Below are 18,022 nucleotides of genomic sequence, written 5' to 3'. Positions count from 1 at the left end.
TGATAGTCTGTGTGAGGAAAGATGTGTGATAGATGCAGGTTATTTTATAGCTTGGTAATATTTCCCTCCTCAACCACGATAATCAACCATTCTGACACTGGCTACATCTCCAACTCTTTAGTATCTGAAGAAAAAGAGCACAGACATATGAAAAGTAAGATAAGGTCAGGGTACCTTGTCTCCAGAGGCACATTGCTACCCAGCACCCAGCTGTCTTGCAGCGGGACACTCTCGGGGGGCGTGGTCTGCAGCTCGGCTGGTGATTAAAAAGGTTTTAAGTCTAACCTTGAATGTAGAGATGGTGTTTGCCAGAGTGGGAGCTGGTTCCACAGGAGAGGAGTCGTAGCTGAAGGCTCTACCTCCTATTCTACTCTTACAGATTCTTGGAACAACAAGACAGCCTGTGTTCTGGGAGTGAAGTGGTTCTATTGGGACAATACGGTGTTATGAGCTCTTTGATATGAAGGGACTTGATTGTTAAGGGCTTTATATGTGAGGAGCAGGATCTTGAATTCTATTCTGAATTTTACAGGGAGCCAATGCAGAGAAGCTAATACAGGAGTAATATGATTTCTCCTTCTAGTTCCCGTCAGCACCGTACCGTACCGTACCAAATACTTGTTTCATCCGAGTATTCGGCTCAACCCTACTATGCTGGATGAAACCAAGATCAGAAAGAAGAAACACAATGCTGATGATGATGAGGAGGAGGAAGAGCAGTACTGTAACCATCATGGAAGGACAAGCCCCTGCATGGCATGAACTCTCAACAGATAAGAAGAAATATCGAGAAATCCTACCGGTGCCTGGACAAAGCGGGTCTGACAGATAGCACAGAAGTGCTGCTCATAGCAGAGAGATTGATATAGGTTGGGGTCTACTACACTAGACAGGACCCCAGGTGCAGGCTGTGCAGAGATGCAAGATGCCCCTGAAACAGTTCAGCATATAACAGCAGAGTGTAGGAAGGAATGGTGTACATGGAACAGCAAACGAGTTAGAAAAGATGTGGAAAGCAAAGGTAAAGCAGCTGGGTCTATGTGTTTGTTTTTCTCTCTACAATGTGATTTGTTTATTATGTTGTGATTTGGCTCTTGAGTTGGACTGAATGGAATATCTTTTATTACAATCGATTCTTCATTTTGCCATGGACTTTTGTGTGAAACACTTTGTAACCTCGTTTAGATAAGTGCTATACAAGTAAAGTTATTATTATTCTTATTTGTTCTGGGAGCTGAATAAGTTTTTCATAAAACTGAATGTATATGAAATTTGTACTGAGGGGGTTGAGTAAAGATGAAGTAAAGTTTTCTAGTTTCATTCATGCAAGAGAAAAATCCATATTAAGAAAAGTTGTCAGTTCAGTTTTAGAAGCATTGACGTCTCAAATCAAAGTGTATATACTAGCATAAACACTGTGAACTGTCCAGTAATTTGTTATTAAAATGTGGAAATGTATAAATTAATTCAGGTTATATTCTTAATAACGGATCATTTATTGAAGTGACACGGACCCCACTAGGGAATACTACTTTCCATCATTTGTAGTGCACATAGTGAGTTTACTCAGATAGCTCATGGTAAATGCTAATTCCCTATGTAAATCTTCGACCATCAGTATTTAACAATACGCTCGCTGTGTGAAAACAATAACTCCCTCACACATTTTGAAAGACGGTGGGTTTCCTCGGCCAGTGGTTTCATCCCTTTTCCCTCCATCAGTCTCTTTGGTGTCTTCCTTGATTTGCATACCTTATCTGTCCTTTTCAGGGTCTGTAGCTCTCTCTTTTTCTCTCTCTCTCTCTCTCTTTACTGCTGATCTGTCTCGCTCTTAATCTTTTCTGTAACTGTTTTTTTTCTCCTGAAAAAAAAAGCAACTGGAAAGGGGGTGTGTGCGCGCGAGTGCATTTGTGCATGTTGGTGACCTGAATGTTTATTATCCTGCAGGGATCAGGACTTGGGTGAATGGAAGGGGGATTTAGCAAAACAATGTTTCGCTCCCTGACCAGGAAACTGATTAAAACTCAACAAAAGCTTTATCCTATATTAGGATGTCCCTGATGGTAGAGTTGTGCCACATTAGTTAGATCAACAGGAGAGGAAGAAACTACTTTAATGACTCAGTTCAGTGGGTACCACAAAAAACCACCATGCACATAACTTTCATATTTTAAAGTTGAATATGAACCTGTGACCATGTTTCACTTTGTTGCGTTTTAATTTCCACTTCACTATTTTTTGACAATACCCTCAACACAACACAAGTAGTTCACAATTTACTGAAGATCAATTGCTCCTCCACCTACCAGGCAGATAATTGTTCCATCTCCAGTAAATATGTATCTGCATGTTAAAAAACTGAATTGGCAGTTGTATTAGATATTGCATGACGACTGTGGGAAACAATGGCAATCAATGGCTCTCGGGAAGACCTTGGACACATATCAGACAATAATGATGGATAAACGCTTCATAGCCCATTTTCACAAAACATCTGAAGGGGGTGGAAAATCCTAAAAATAATGATGATGTCAAAACGTTAACACTTCTTCGATGTTATAGTAAAGGTTTTTCATGCAGCAGAACTTTTCTTTCAGGAGGATGAATAAACATACACTTAATTAACCCACCGTTAATGCACTCCATACTCTAAGAAAAAGCTGGTGTACTGTCCATCACAGGCCTATGTGTTGTAGAAACTGTAATACACATGCTGCATAATAGAGCATGTCCAGAGAGTGAGATGACTCCCATGTTTTTCTGGAAAATTGTTTGAGGATGCTGCTGGACTGTCCCCATTCCTCAGCTGAATGTATCTTTGTGTAACACAGTAGTTGAACCTGCAGGCTATGACTCTTCATATCCACACAGAACCAGGATTTTTTAGTTTCAATACAACATGGAATCTACAGACATACACATCCAAACTCTTTTTAAGGGATTAAACACACTCACACACAGAGGTGATAAGCACACGTGTGGCATTCAGCATTTAGCCTTGAAGATCAGCATAAATGGAACAATTACTTAACTGGAAAACAGTGTATAGAAGGGGGGGGGGGGTTTCCCACAACCAAAAAACCCCAACGCTCTTGCATATATCACTTCTCTTCTCTCTTTGCTGTCTATTTTCTTTAAAGTGAGGGCAGTGGAGAATGAATAACAGCAGGGCTGGGAAATGGAGACGTGATGCTCTTTATGCAAATCAAATACCAGCATAGCCATTCATTTCCTCCTGAGCACCTCAAGGGCAGCAGAAAAGCTGAGAAGCAATGGGAAAAACTGCAGGAAAAGTGGAAGCCAGGTCAACTTAGAGCTAATATTTCTACACAGAGAAATGCGTAGGCAGTATTTAGCCTGGCTGAGATGAGTGCAGCATTGGAGCATTGGGTTGTATTTCTCACCACTTTGACCAGTCTGAATCATGATACATTAATCAGTGAATTTGAACCAGATTCAAGGATTATCAGTAATAGCATTGCATTTCATAATTTTTTTTTATTGAATTTTGTCATCACCATGTTTCATATTATTTAGATTGAATCTGGCATTGACAGTAACAAGAAATGCGTGAGAATGAAAACCTGACTCTGTTAGTAGCTGTTTGTTCTGGGGAATGGTGCCTGAGGGCTGAGCTGGAACATTTCAGAAAGGAAATGAAAGGACTAGGTCACAATCAGTGTGAACTATTCCATTGTTTATTCCTATTTAACTGGGATTTGTGGAAAAACAGCAGAGATATGCTGTCAGTTAATAGACTTTTTCACTTTAAGAATTAGTACTCAAACATGGCTTCATAATTCACATTCTGAGTCACAAATGGCCTGAAGTACACACACACACACACACACACACACACACACACACACAGATATCTAACATGTAGACATACACTGTAATTACCTTACATTTCATCATCATTATCTTCATAAAGTTCTGCAGTTGATCTTGCTCAGCATCTTCAATCTGTCCTGCCTTGAGGCTTATACATTTGAAGTGGCTGTCTTCTCAACAGGTTGAGAGTTTGCTAATCAGAGCATCACAGGAATTCATATTTACCTTCATGAATAGAAAAGTCTATATTATCTTACGGAAGTGAATATTTGTTTGCTTTGGTGATGATGAAATCTAATCTGAAATGTTTCTCTTGTTAATGATGCAAATGTTTAATCATGCTTAGAAGGGATTGCAAGTGTGGAGGCTGATAGGTGTCTACAGGTCTGACTGTCCCCCTGAGAGTTGAAACAAATCATAAAGCAGCTATGTTACAAATGGCAGCTCTACAACTAAAGGGGCTTTCACACCCAACTTGTTTAGTCTACCATCTGGCTTTTCAGTTTAGTCTAACCAAAAGAGGTGGTCTCGGTCAAAGAACTATGTCTCAGTTCTTTTGTAGAATACACCCCTTCCAAACTCCACGATCCGCATTTTTAGGATAGGAGGAGAAAAGGAAAGGTTACACATAATTTGTCATATAAATTCTAAGGTGTTGACTTAAGGCACAGTGACACAGTTAACCTGTTTGAAAGTGAAAATCTTTAAACATTAGAGACAGCCTCCGCTCTCATTTCTGTATGCATATTTTTGTATTTTTACAAGATAAATTACAAAACAGAAAATAGATTGAAAGCCCAGATTTTCTCCTTCACCTAAAATGTTCTCAATAGAAAGTGAAAATGGGCCTTTGCTTTTTCTCATTTAAAGTTTGAAAAAGTACCAGTTTACATTGCTCGATGGCACGTTGATCAGTTAAAATGCAATAAATGCAAAGCAAAAAAGAAACCCTCCAACCATGCTTCCCTTCTGTTTGCAGAGCAACAATCCAATCATCACGGCTCCACCCTGCCTCCTGTGCCACCCCCTCACCGCCAGCAGGCCTCAATAACAGCTCTCAACCAATCTCTGGGCTCGACGCACCACGCTGGACAGACCCTGAATTCATCGCGGCAGCTTAACCCACCTACTGGAAGCTCGGCCCCTGTGGCCGGCCAATCACCAGCCGAGCTGCAGACCACGCCCCCCGAGAGTGTCCCGCTGCAAGACAGCTGGGTGCTGGGTAGCAATGTGCCTCTGGAGACAAGGTACCCTGACCTTATCTTACTTTTCATATGTCTGTGCTCTTTTTCTTCAGATACTAAAGAGTTGGAGATGTAGCCAGTGTCAGAATGGTTGATTATCGTGGTTGAGGAGGGAAATATTACCAAGCTATAAAATAACCTGCATCTATCACACATCTTTCCTCACACAGACTATCATTACCCTGTGCACCACAACTGTGCGTGTTTGTGCTTTTTCACCCTAATAACAATCAGAAAGCCAAGTAATTCACATATAATCCTTCAGTGCAACATCTCCATGTTAATGGTAGGTTAGCTTACCTTCCCCTAGCCTTTTACTTGCACAGCCTATGTAGCAGCTGTTAGAGCAGAGCTGATACATAAAAATAATAGTCATGAAATACTTTTTATGTTTCTTGTTCTGCTGCTGTCACTTTATAGCCTCATTGACTTTTTATGTTTCTCTTATGTGAATTCAGTCTTCCATTCTGACAAAAATTAAACTCTACTTAAAGTTTCACATGAACAAAACTTTGTCATGGAAATGTTTACAATTATTTTATTCTAATGTTAAGGGTCAATCAAATCATCTCAAATATATCAAAATGTATCCCTGCATGATTTTGATTCTGATTATTATCCACATGCATATGAATGATCATCACTGTAGTGTTTAGTATTCAAATGCTATGTCACACTTCATGTGCCAAATCCATGCATTGACTTTCATTGAGTGATGCAGCTACATGTGATGTATTTTAAATATTAAGTTAAGTGACACCCAGTATTTTACAGCATTACTTCAATACTTGACTGGAAAAAGAATTAAAGGAGGAAGCGCTTATTTGAACTTGACTATGTGAAAGAGTGGAATAGAATAAACAGTTTCAAGTAGTTGAAATTCTTTATTATTAGGATTAGTCCCTTGAGATGTATTTAACCTCAGATTCGAGGGGGTCCTGAACACAATATTACAAGTTCATTTAGACAAGATATTTAACACACTGCTATGGTTTGGTTAGGTTATGGCTTGAAACAAATTGGTTCATTAAAGAGACAGAGAAGAGGGAGGGGATTGAGGATAGACATGTGTATTCCTTTTAGATTTATTCACGCCAGTCTTGTCAGTTACTGTACTGTAAAGTGTTCATCAATGGTCATCAAGACTAGAAAAGCGCCATATAAATATACAGATCAGACCATAGAGAACCATGTACCACTGCGAGTGGCAGTGGCTCAGGAGGTTGAACGGGCCAATGAGTAATCAGAAGAATCCATCCACTCCGGTCCACATGTTGCCCAAATGTTCTTGGGCAAGACACAAACCTCAAATTGTGGAAAGAACAAGTACTGTGTGTGTTGTGTGTGTATGTGAGAACGTGACCGGTAGTGTTAAGGGCTTTGAGTAAGCTTTATAACTGTAGTCCATACACCACTTTCATCACAATGACTCACATTGCAAAAAGGAGTAATGCTGAGAAGAATGAGTTAGTGATCTAATGCCGGCTTTGTCTGTGGCTTTTTGGCCTGAAAAGCTCACTTTGTTGCAAACAAGATCACCATGGTAACTAAAGGCAGGTTCTGACGAGACTGTGTGTCATGCTGTGAGTAACCATGGTTAGAACAGGTGCTGCATGAACATCATTTTAAAGGGTTAATTCAGCAGGAAAACATACCACAATGTTTCAGAATTGTATTTACTGTATTGTAATATTATATCCAGCCATTTTCTATGTTTATACTAGAACAGTTTCTAAATGTACCGTATATGATATATTAATGGAAGGACAGATCATTTCCTGCTTCCACTTTATTACCGTCACACAGTCGCTGTTCCCCACTGTGTTCCACAAAGCCAATGTACAACATCAAATGAAATAATGTCAGATTAGGGCTTTTTGAGAAAGATATTTCAAAACCATATAAATTAAAGTGCACTTTTTCTGTTTGATGTTGGTAACAACAAATCATTTTAAAAATTGTAAATTAAAAATACCATTGTGTGCAAACCACAGAGAAAATAGTCCAGAGCAGCTGTTACTGTGGAAACCTCACTGAACAATAACACTCACATCACAGGAGGAGTGGGAGCGATTCAAAAAGACACTGAGTAAACTTCATGTACTGATCAGGTCCTAATAACTGATGAGTGTTTATTAGTTAAAGTGAGAGCAGGTCCGTGTGGAGGAGGACACAGAAACTCCAGCTCGGTACAAACCAACCTTCTGATCATTGAGCAGCTAGTCGATCATTGAGGAAAATCTGTATTTTCACTGTTTCCACTGTTCTTCAACAAAGTCACTTACCGGCTTCACGTTAACGCTCCTATTATCACACTGTGAGTGAGGGGGGCGGAGCTACGGGACCTGTGTGTGTGTGCTCGGAGCAAGTTGGAGTTTTCACACACACAGGTCCCGCTGGAGTGAACGTCGTTCACGTTCATCATTTGTAAACTGATTCATTCGGTTCAACACTGTCAATAACCGTCTCTGAACTCTCTTTAACTCGCTTGGGCTCTTCACCTATTCACCTCTCCATGCTCTCTTCCCTCCTCTGCTGATACAAAAATATGCATGCGCGCAGAAAGAGAACAGGAAATTGCTGCTATTTACATCTGACAGGGAATTCAAAATGAAATTGCACTATGAAGAATTAGGCCACTTATTCAGTATCCAAACTGGATTTTCAAGGTCCATTTGTGTTTTTACATGAAATAAATAAATAAATAATGAAATATATGAACAAATTATAGTACAAACAAGTATACAGAAATATCAATAATCAAATATTTTTCAAATAGCTTACTATTTTCTTGCATATTTATGCATTAGGCACATTTACTAGGCAGACATCTGAATCACTTAAATTTAAAGGTTTGTGTGGATGTTTTTAGGATTTTAGGCATTGAGAGAAAAAATCAAGTAAAAGAAACTGATATTCAAATAACACTTGCCACAGCCTGTAGTACGCAGCAGTTGTGTGTGGGTTATTAGTATGTATGTGGGATTATATGGAGAAAGCTGTTGTCCATGCTATTGTCACAGTGTTAGGTTTGCCAGCTATTGTTTACACATCCACGCATTAGTAACAGTCACTTTCTTCCTGTGGATCCGTAAGCTATGTCTTCCCTATTGTACTTAATGTCACACTTTGTTACACACACACAAAGGCCAGATTCTAAAGTACCAACCTCAACCCCCTTTGACACTCCTATTGTCAAAATCACTTAAAAGGCCCAGTGTAAGTAGTGTTGATGTAATGTAAATGCAGGTTGCTAGAGCAGTGCATTTGAAAGGCTGTTATTATTAGTGGACTACCAGATTAGTAATGGTTGATAACATTCTGTTCTCAGAAAAGCACACTGTGGTTACAGTCATTTTACACTTGATTATCCAAACACTGTGTATCTGCTGTAATTGACTTACACGCACAAGACACATATATATACTAGTTAGTATTCAATCTGCCACCCTGCTCTGTGCATCCGCATTATGAAAACCTCATGTGTAATTTCTAAAGAAATGCTGTCTCAGATTACAGTACCAAGACAATTAAATGTTTGTTACTCTTTATTTAGCAACCAACAAACCTTAAAGGTCCAGTGTGTAGGATGTAGCTTGTCCTACATGCTCGGGGAGGGGTATATTGATTTGTGGACCCAAGGAAGAGTTGTAACTACCTTGGTAGTGGCTAATGGGATCCAAATAGATGAATACAAAATGGTGAGATTAGTGTTAATGAACTCCACATTGTTCCAAGAGACTGTATAGCTTGTCTGAGGGTCACTTTTCCATCACTTTGAGGACCCCCCCACAGTCTCCACATATATAAAAACTCACAAGGATTAATTAAACCAATACTATATGCTATAACTGGTCATCAATGTTTATATACGCACCTCTACAGCCAAGTAAACACTGAGATGCTATCATCATGTATGACTACCCATAAACCCTTGGGTTTCGGGGGATTTTCTCAGTTGAGTTTGAATTTTATACTGAATTTTATAAAAAAATGTCATCCCTTCCCACTCTCTTCTTTAAAGTGAAGACATGTTTTAAAGTGAGTGTATGGTTGGGCACATTGTAGCTATGTTTAAGTTAAGTTAAGTCGACTCCTCTCCTCTCAATCTCTCTTACTATAAATGAAAACATAATTTGAAAAACACAGCCACACCCATTTCATATATGATGATATATGAACAGAGTCTAATTGGCATAAACTCTCACATTTCTGAGCAAATCTGTCATTATTTGATTTGTTCTATCACACTTGGTTTTTGTTTATGGATTGGAACAATATGCATTGGTGAATATGCACAAATGTCCCTATGTTGCTGCTGTGGCTGAGTGGTAGAGCGGTCGTCCTCCAACCAGAAGGTCGGCAGTCTCCAGTCTTCCCCATCTGAACCCCGAATTGCCCCTCATAGAACAAAAAAGTGCTGTCCATAGATGCACTGTATGAATGTGTGTGTGAATGGCAAAACTGTAATGTAAAGAGCTTTGAGTGGTCATCAAGACTAGAAAAAACACTATATGAATAAATACAAACCATTTATATGTAAATCATGCAATACATTCTCCATTAAAGCAAAGTAAATGCCATATAAGGCAAACAACTGCAACAGCTATGCAGGTTTATTAAGAGTCTGTCCTAGTTTAGTTAGCAGGATTACGAAAAAACTAGTATCTAGGTCTTGATGTAAAAAATCTGTTACGTTTAGGGGACTGATATTTATGAGTGTGTGCAATTTGATGCTGATTTAAATTCAAATCTTGATCTCGTGAATTTATATGTGGTTTTAGAAGGGGACTGTTGGGCCTTGTCAGAGGTATTATATATATATAATATGTTATTATATAATTTGGAAGGACAAATGTTTGGGACTTTGTCACGCGATGACACAGCTGATATGCTTTATGTAAAGCACAGTGTTTTGGTGTCAATAGAAAGACTTCTCTTTGTAACTCTACAGTCGTGCCACTCTCTCGATTCCAAGAGATTTTCTTGGATGAGCTTGACGGACAATGTTGACAATGTATCATCAGATGTACCCTGAAAATTGTAGCATTGATTACACTCATTATAGCATACTTACTTACATAAGGCAAATTTATTCAAGCTACAATTTATGATTCTATAATTATACTAAGCCTGATGTATTTATACGAGAGATTTTCTGAAAAGGGAGTTAGTACCTTTTCGAAAAAGGTGTCGCTCTGCACCACTGGCGAGTGAAACTATCCTGATTTGCATTTGTAAAGATCACAGTTTTGTAATTTACATGTGAAAGTCCCCCCTAGACCTACTGTAGTTCAGCATCGCAGCTCATATATATTTGTTTTTGGCTGTTGTTTGATTGAGTTACTGAGTACATCTCATGTTTTTGATTAAATGCTTGAAATGAAATTCTGTTTTAACTGCACAGCAGAAAAATGCACCCCTAAGCTTAAGCTGAAGTGCCTCTACCCTGGAAATTCAAAAAATGCCTTTGCAACACTGTTCTAGGAGGTGTGACTAAGATACGTCTACTAACTCCTCTGTGCAGCGGCTGTGTCAGTGTCTTAGTGCATTGACTGTGTGTCGATCTGCTCATCATGGGGCTCTGATCTTGGAGACACAGTCATCAGGAGAGAGTCAATATTCCATGTAAAAGCCTCTGCACAGATCTGAAAATGTGTGCTTGGAGATGCACTAAATCATGAAGGAAGCTATTATTTTCTTTAGTTATATTTCTATAGATTGGTCATTTTTGCAGTAACTACTCAATCGCCTTACTAATCCACACAATCCACTCACTCCACTTGATTTGACTCCTCTCCCACATCTGCACAGTCAGACTCCAACGTCTCCAACTGTCTGATCAGTCTAATTGCAAAAGCCGGGTTCCAACCAGTAGAGGGCAGTTGCTTTGCATATTTAACATAAAGGGTGGAATTCAAACTCTTTGTCAAGATTTGGACCTGAATCAATCAACAACACTACTAAATATCCATATACATGGGTTTTCAGCTGAAAAGGGGGCTTAGGGCTTTAGTTACTCTTAAAACACTTTATATCTTTCTCTCACTGTAGTGATGTTATTCTCTTTCTCGTTCATTCTCACCAGTCTGTCTTCTTCCCTCTTAATATTGTGCATAGAGGCCGGTATTAACTGAAGATCCCTTGTCACACTGTATCTAATTGTTCATCACACTCCCTTATTGGACTTTTCCTAAATATTTCCAAAGACGAAGAATAGATAAGAAAATCAGAAAGCCATATTGATGAATAATTTGTATAACACACTGGCCCTTGGTTATGTGGTTCCAATGTGATGGTAACACATGAAAAGTTTTTTTATAAACCAGAAGATAATGCCTTGCTGACAGACCTCTTACTTTGAACTTTTTACTCTGAATGTTATCCCTCAGCAAATATGTAAATAATACTGACAGATAGTTGGTATGCTTTTGTAAAATCTACATCATTCCACATTTAGTTGAGTCAACTCATCTGGTTTTCAAGCAATACCTCATATTTTTGTTTCATCTAAATTTCTTACCATGATAAAACCCAATTTCTTTAATACCTTAAAGTTACTTTTGTATGGTTTAACTGTGGAAGCTAAAGTAGTTCAGGACTGGTAGTAGAAGGTGGCTATTGATGAGAGTAGGGGTGCAGAATGTTAAACAAATGGCATAGGGTTAGTGTGAATAATGAAGCTATGAGAGTTAAGCATACATAAATACAAAACTCTGCCAAATTTTTTTTTAGGTATACATTTCAATCTGGGTTTTATTTGTATTTCAGCGGTTGTTGACATCTTCCAACCAACATGGTCTAAGATCAGCACAGCTACTTATTCATTATCCTCAATAGTGCCAGATACCTAACGAATGCACAAAAGTGCTGTCTTTGGATATGGGCCTGACAGAAATAATCATGAAAAACAGTATGCATGGTTAAGATGGGTCATTATCCAACAAAAGTGGCTTAGGGGTTGTTAAACATAAATGTGGTCTGTAGCTTAATGGCATAGCTTTACAGCTCTTGTAGCCACTACACTAATCAAAATGTACGTAGTTACCTGATGCCAGCAAGGGGCAACATTCTGTGACAGATTTGTACAGCAGTACATTTTCAGTGCATCGAAACAAAGCCAGTGTCCCAAACTAATGTACCACAAGTAATTCCTCTCATTCTCCTCCTTCTCCCTCCAGGCACTTCCTTTTCAAGACCGGTACAGGCACCACCCCCCTCTTCTCCACCGCTACTCCTGGCTACACTATGGCTACAGGCTCAGTGTACTCTCCTCCGACCAGGCCGTTGCCGAGGAATACGCTGTCCCGCTCTGCCTTCAAGTTTAAGAAAAGCTCCAAGTACTGCTCATGGAGGTAAGATAGAGTGAGCAGGGAGGAACCAAAGTCCTGTTGTTCACTGCTTAACGCTGCAATATGCAAGGTCAGGACACAACCTCGTCGTGCTACCTGTCATAATCAATGCGGGAATCTGTATTAGGAAATATTAGGAAAAAAAGACTAATTTGCCTGTCCCTAAATCCCTATTTGAATTAAGAAGAATCTGTTGTGTTGTGATGGGGTGTCAGTTTATGTGATGAAGGCCTTTTAGAATTTGAGAACATGTCTGACAAATATAGATGGCTCGGGCAGTAACCTGCTTTCCAACCATAAAGGGAGTTGAAGTTTGAGAAGAATCTATCTATCTATCAATCAATCATAAAGAAAAAAAGCTCATTGTCAGTGGAATGCCCAATAACAGACCTTCTGCACCTACTGGGCTCCACGAACTGGATCAATGAAATAAATGGGTGACAGCCTTCTGAACCTATATCCATTTATCACAATGACTCAGACTTATCAAGGCTAGATTTTCTCGCCTTGGATTTTTTTTTATCAGATAAATGCTGACACAATGAACATGACACAAAAATACAGCCTTAAATAGTCACTTTAACTTAGTTGTATTATTTTCCCATTGTAATGAGACGTCTAAGTAATTGTAACTTGGATAATTGTTTGTTGATTCTTAACATTTCTCAGGACGACAGCCCTGCAAAAGTGTGCCTGTTGCATGATTGTCATAATATAGAATTTATTCTAATCTGTTAATCACAAAGACTAAGGTGGACAGGCAAAACTGGTTTGGCTGGGGATCACAAATCAGCAGGCAAACGTAACCAACCCCTTCCCTCTTTAGATGGAATCTAAACGTGCACACAGCCGACATAACACACTGACTTGCTGCATGACCTCACCTCCAGTAACTTAACCACCCTTAATCCCATGCATTTCACTGTGGCTATGACTGTATGCTTGAACTTCTCACACACCAGAGAGACTCACATTCCAAAACATCACCACTAGACGCATTGTTTATGGAGACATGTGACATCAAGAACAGTAGCTATTGGAGGCTTGATTTACATTTTAAAGTTTACTGAATATTGGCAGCTGAAGTTGATCAGACAATAGAGATCATACAATTAGGAAGCTGTAATAAATCAAGGATATTGTGGAGGTTATTAGAAACAAAACCAATTCTGAAGAAAGCGAAAGTACAGACAATGATTGTGTTTTCTTTCAGGTGTACAGCCCTCAGTGCGGTAGGACTATCTGCACTGCTCTCTGTCCTGCTCTGCTACTGCATAGGTAAAAGTGCATGCACGCAAACACACACACACACACACACACACACACACACGCACACACACACGCACACACGTACACAGAACATGTTTCTGGCCTCTTGAACATGTTATCTCAAGTCTGCCTTCAAATCTTCACCAGTTGTTATTTGGACTCAAAAATGTACTGATTAGATTTTAGTGGTCAAAGGTAATGGTCATTGTGTTATAGTGCATGTAATATGTCAGGAACACTTGTGGGGATTGAAGCTTTAATTGAAGGAGGCATACAACCACAGTACGGTATATCTAGTTTGTAAAGGTCATCCATACACTTAAGATGACATGGGAGTCCAGGGATGTTTTGTACCATGGTCAGTGGGTGCTCCTACTGGACTTACAGCCACATGTTCTTGTTTGGTTAGTTTAGCCTCACTTGTTGCTATTCTGTTGTTATTTCTTGCCTCTTTCCCTTTCAGCAGAAAATCTGCCTTGAGTAAAATCACATTTGATTCCTTTACACCATCAGCCACCTCCAGCAATTAATGTTCATGTTCCAGAATGTTTTACTGTTCTTTGTTCTTTAGTTTTACACTCAAAGTACATTTTTTTGTCCTATCTCTATGGCTGGAAATACTGTCCATGGGGCTTTACATTATCATTATTATTATTATCATATTATCATCTCCTCCTTTGTTAGCATTCATAGTTGCTACACATTAGGAGAATCAGTTATTGTCAGCAACTTTACCTGTGAGTATTGCACTGTGAAAATCGGAGTTTCTTATGTTCTTGAACCAGTACCTGGTGAATCAGACCTCGGACATAGTAAAGGCTGACAGTGCACCTATAGCTTGTTGATTCCAGGTGAATAGAATAGAATAGTTTGTCCTCCATCAATCAAAGCACTTCTACTGCTGCAGGGACTTGTTTCCCCAAAAAATCTTCCACAGGATTTTTTCCCCAGCCCTGGCTTATCGTCAAGTCTTTTGCAGCTCAACAGTTTAATATTTTTTTTATAAAAAACTGAATATTGGGGAATTTTTTTAAACTGCACATAATTTAAATCAATTTCCGTCAACTTTTCACCAGAGCCCTATGATGTATGGGTGTAAAGTACATGTCAAATTACCATCACTTTGAATAAATAAGAGTTTATGGTTTTAAAGATTTCAGCGAAACTCGTCACTATATTTTTTAGCTTCTTTATATATAAAACTATATTTATCTGAAATGTTCTGTTACTTCCTAAATATCTCAAAAGGATTCTGGCAGAGAGAACCATTCTTGCATGACTGTTACCCTGGCCAATAATCCTCTTACTTTATCTCTCTCTCTCGCTCTCTCTGTCTCTCTCTCTCTCTCTCTCTCTCTCTCTCTCTCTCTCTCTCTCTCTCTCTCTCTCTCTCTCTCTCTCCCTCATCGACAACCCAATACACACACACACACACACACACAGACACACACAGCCCCTGTCGATTAGCCAGCACTCTCCCGCGACCCTTTGCTCCTGTCCTCACCAGGAGGGGTGTTGGGTAATGGGTTAGCACAGCACGGCTCTAATTTAATGAGGCAGAGCAGTGTGTATGTGTGTGTTGGGCAGGGGGTTCTCACTAATTGGTCCGACTCTCTCTATGATATCTGCTGTGTGAGGAATCCAGTCCACACTCAAGACTACATTCCTGTACAAAGCCACCAACACAAACAGAATACTACTTTTGATTTTACCACTTTTGATTTACCATGTTCTGTCGTTGGACGGGGTCCTTTCAACATATTCAATATGTTAGTTTGTTTGATTTGGCTGTTTTGAACATGATCTAAATCACCAAAATTAATTATTGTGGTCTTCCTATGTTAAAGGATGTGTTACTTTAGGTAAAGTTTACATCTTGTATTTGTTTCCTGTGTCTCATTTCATAGACTGTGAATAGTATGACCATACAAGCCTAGCTTAGATTTCTTTAAAGTTAACACACTCCACTCTTTCTATTCCTGTGTGTGTGTGTGTGTGTGTGTGTGTGTGTGTGTGTGTGTGTGTGTGTGTGTGTGTGTGTGTGTGTTTTCATATTTTCTCTTTTGTCATCAAATATTTCCTTTTATATCCCTCCATCATTTCTGTCTGTCTTCTTTTTCTCTCCTGTTCTGTTCTCATTTCCCCCATTTTTATCTTAACTGTCATATCTTTCGCATCATTGTATTGTTCTCTTTTCTTTCCATAGCCCTGTGCAATGTATTAACCTGCTTGTTCCTGTCCTTGCTCCCTCTTCCTCTCCACTTTGTCTTTATCCAGCTATGCACCTGTTTGGTCTAAACTGGCAGCTTCAAGAGAGTGAGGTATATGGAGCATTTGAAAATGGAGGAGGTGGAAGAGATACAACCCCTAACACCTTTATGGTGTCCACAGATAATGGTAAGTCCCACTTTAATGCATTTGTATTCTTTCTTTCCTCAGGAAAAGCAACAAATAATATAAGAAAGGTTGCCAACAAAAGTGTTGGTTCCATTTTATGTTTTTCTGAAAGACCAGAATTGTTCAAGAATCAGTGTTGATGATATTGCATAATACATGATATTGCCATCTGCTGGTCTCTGCAGTGCCTCTTGCTTTGTTTGCACTTTCTCAATTCAAGACAAAATGTAACTTGTAACATGAAAGTGACACATTTTTATTTTCTGATATTATCAATTTGAGGTCTCAGTCTACTCGTAATAGGAATTAATCACCTAGATCCTTCCGGAAATTACTAAAAACTTTTGCGGGTAATATCACTTTATTATGAAATATATTTTAGTTCATTATAAAAGCCAATTGCGGCAGAGTGGATAAGCAGGACCCTTCTCACCTCTACCACCAGACCTTACAATGATTGCTATTGTGTGGAATTTGTATGCCTTTGCATGGGTGACAGCCAGTGGCCATAGGCATTATGTTTTCAGGTTGTCTGTCCATTTTGGTGTTCAAAGGTTAAAGGTCAAGGTTGCTGTGACCTCACCAATCACAGTTTTGCCTTGTGAACATGATTGATTTCTCCTAACAAACACGAAAGAAGAAACAAAATTATTCACAATAGCTGGACCCTCTGTTAATTTGTTTTGTAATTTGTGCAGGTAAAATGTCTCCTCTAGAGAACAACACCATAGACACAGGAGAGGTGGATGTGGGTAGACGAGCCATACAAGATGTCCCACCAGGTCGGTTACACACAAACACACACACACACACACACAGACACAGACACACACACACACACACACACACACACACACACACACACACACACACACACACACACACACACACATATATCTTCCTGTCCTCTCATCCTATTTTTCAAAACAAAACAGGAATGAGTGAATTACTCTGCGACATATCATCCCTTAGCCATTGATATATATAGCAGTTCTTGGCTGACCAAAACTTGGTTCAACCCAGGTTTTCCTCATCAAGATCTGAGCGTGTGCACATGAAAGGGGTGTGTTTACTGCGTATGACCAATCACAGACATGGACAAGTGTATCGAACTAGAGCCACATATTTCACAACGAGGAGAAAACTGTTATATTAGAAAATATGAGTAGAACAAACACATTATTCAGACTAAAAGAAACACACTTAAAGCTGCTTAATGCAGGAAGAACAGCTGGTAGAACATCTCTGATTGAGTGAATGTATAAGTTACAGAGCCCCCCGGTGACATTGGTAAAAAATATATATCATGTGACCACGATCAGATTACTCGTTCAGCATAAGTTACCATGGTGATTTACCTGAAAAGAAGTGAACGAGCTTCGTAGGACGGGAAACCCTGAATTTACCCTGAAGTTACCCCGATAAGTGCAAATCCAGCTTCATAGTACAGGGCCCAGGGCAATTGAGAGCAAGTATTATGATGAATCACTGTGTAACTTTAGTTTACCTGCTACTGCTACCTATAAGTGCTTATGAACAAAAGACAAATACTTTCCACATGCATCTATGTGTATGTGTATGTGTATCATAATGCAAGCAATACCATTACCTATCCCAGAACACTGGGAGCTGAGTCAAGGACAAACACACTTGAGCATAATGAGCTATAACCAGACATCCCAGGTCCCAACCTACTTTCCCCTTTGCTTGAAAAGCTCCAGACTTTTGTCAATGGGACAGGTCACATCCACAAAAAAAGACTGTATGACACAGAACATTGTTAAGATCAGATGCAAGGATAGATGCAGCTTCCACTTGGGTATATTGACTATTATTCTTTATTATCAGATGTCCTTAATATACATTTTCCTGGAGATACAAAAAATATGGGAAATTCTAATAGAAAATGTAAAATGTATATATTGC

The 18,022-nt window shown here is 39.2% G+C and overlaps 1 protein-coding gene across 11 annotated transcripts in view; it reads left to right on the top strand.

Moving 5' to 3' along the window:
* LOC117771240 (teneurin-3) overlaps positions 1-18,022 on the top strand; it is a 204,489-nt gene that overhangs the window by 117,662 nt on the left and 68,805 nt on the right. For all 11 annotated transcript variants that reach the window (XM_034601399.1, XM_034601574.1, XM_034601488.1 and 8 more), the window contains 5 exons: positions 4,814-5,081; positions 12,260-12,433; positions 13,644-13,708; positions 15,977-16,096; positions 16,795-16,878. In XM_034601399.1, coding sequence (XP_034457290.1) covers positions 4,814-5,081; positions 12,260-12,433; positions 13,644-13,708; positions 15,977-16,096; positions 16,795-16,878 — 711 coding nt within the window. The remainder of the gene's footprint in view (positions 1-4,813; positions 5,082-12,259; positions 12,434-13,643; positions 13,709-15,976; positions 16,097-16,794; positions 16,879-18,022) is intronic.

Source organism: Hippoglossus hippoglossus, chromosome 1 (genome assembly GCF_009819705.1).
Source record: "Hippoglossus hippoglossus isolate fHipHip1 chromosome 1, fHipHip1.pri, whole genome shotgun sequence".
Taxonomy (NCBI): domain Eukaryota; kingdom Metazoa; phylum Chordata; class Actinopteri; order Pleuronectiformes; family Pleuronectidae; genus Hippoglossus; species Hippoglossus hippoglossus.
This window is presented reverse-complemented; position numbering and strand designations above follow the sequence as displayed.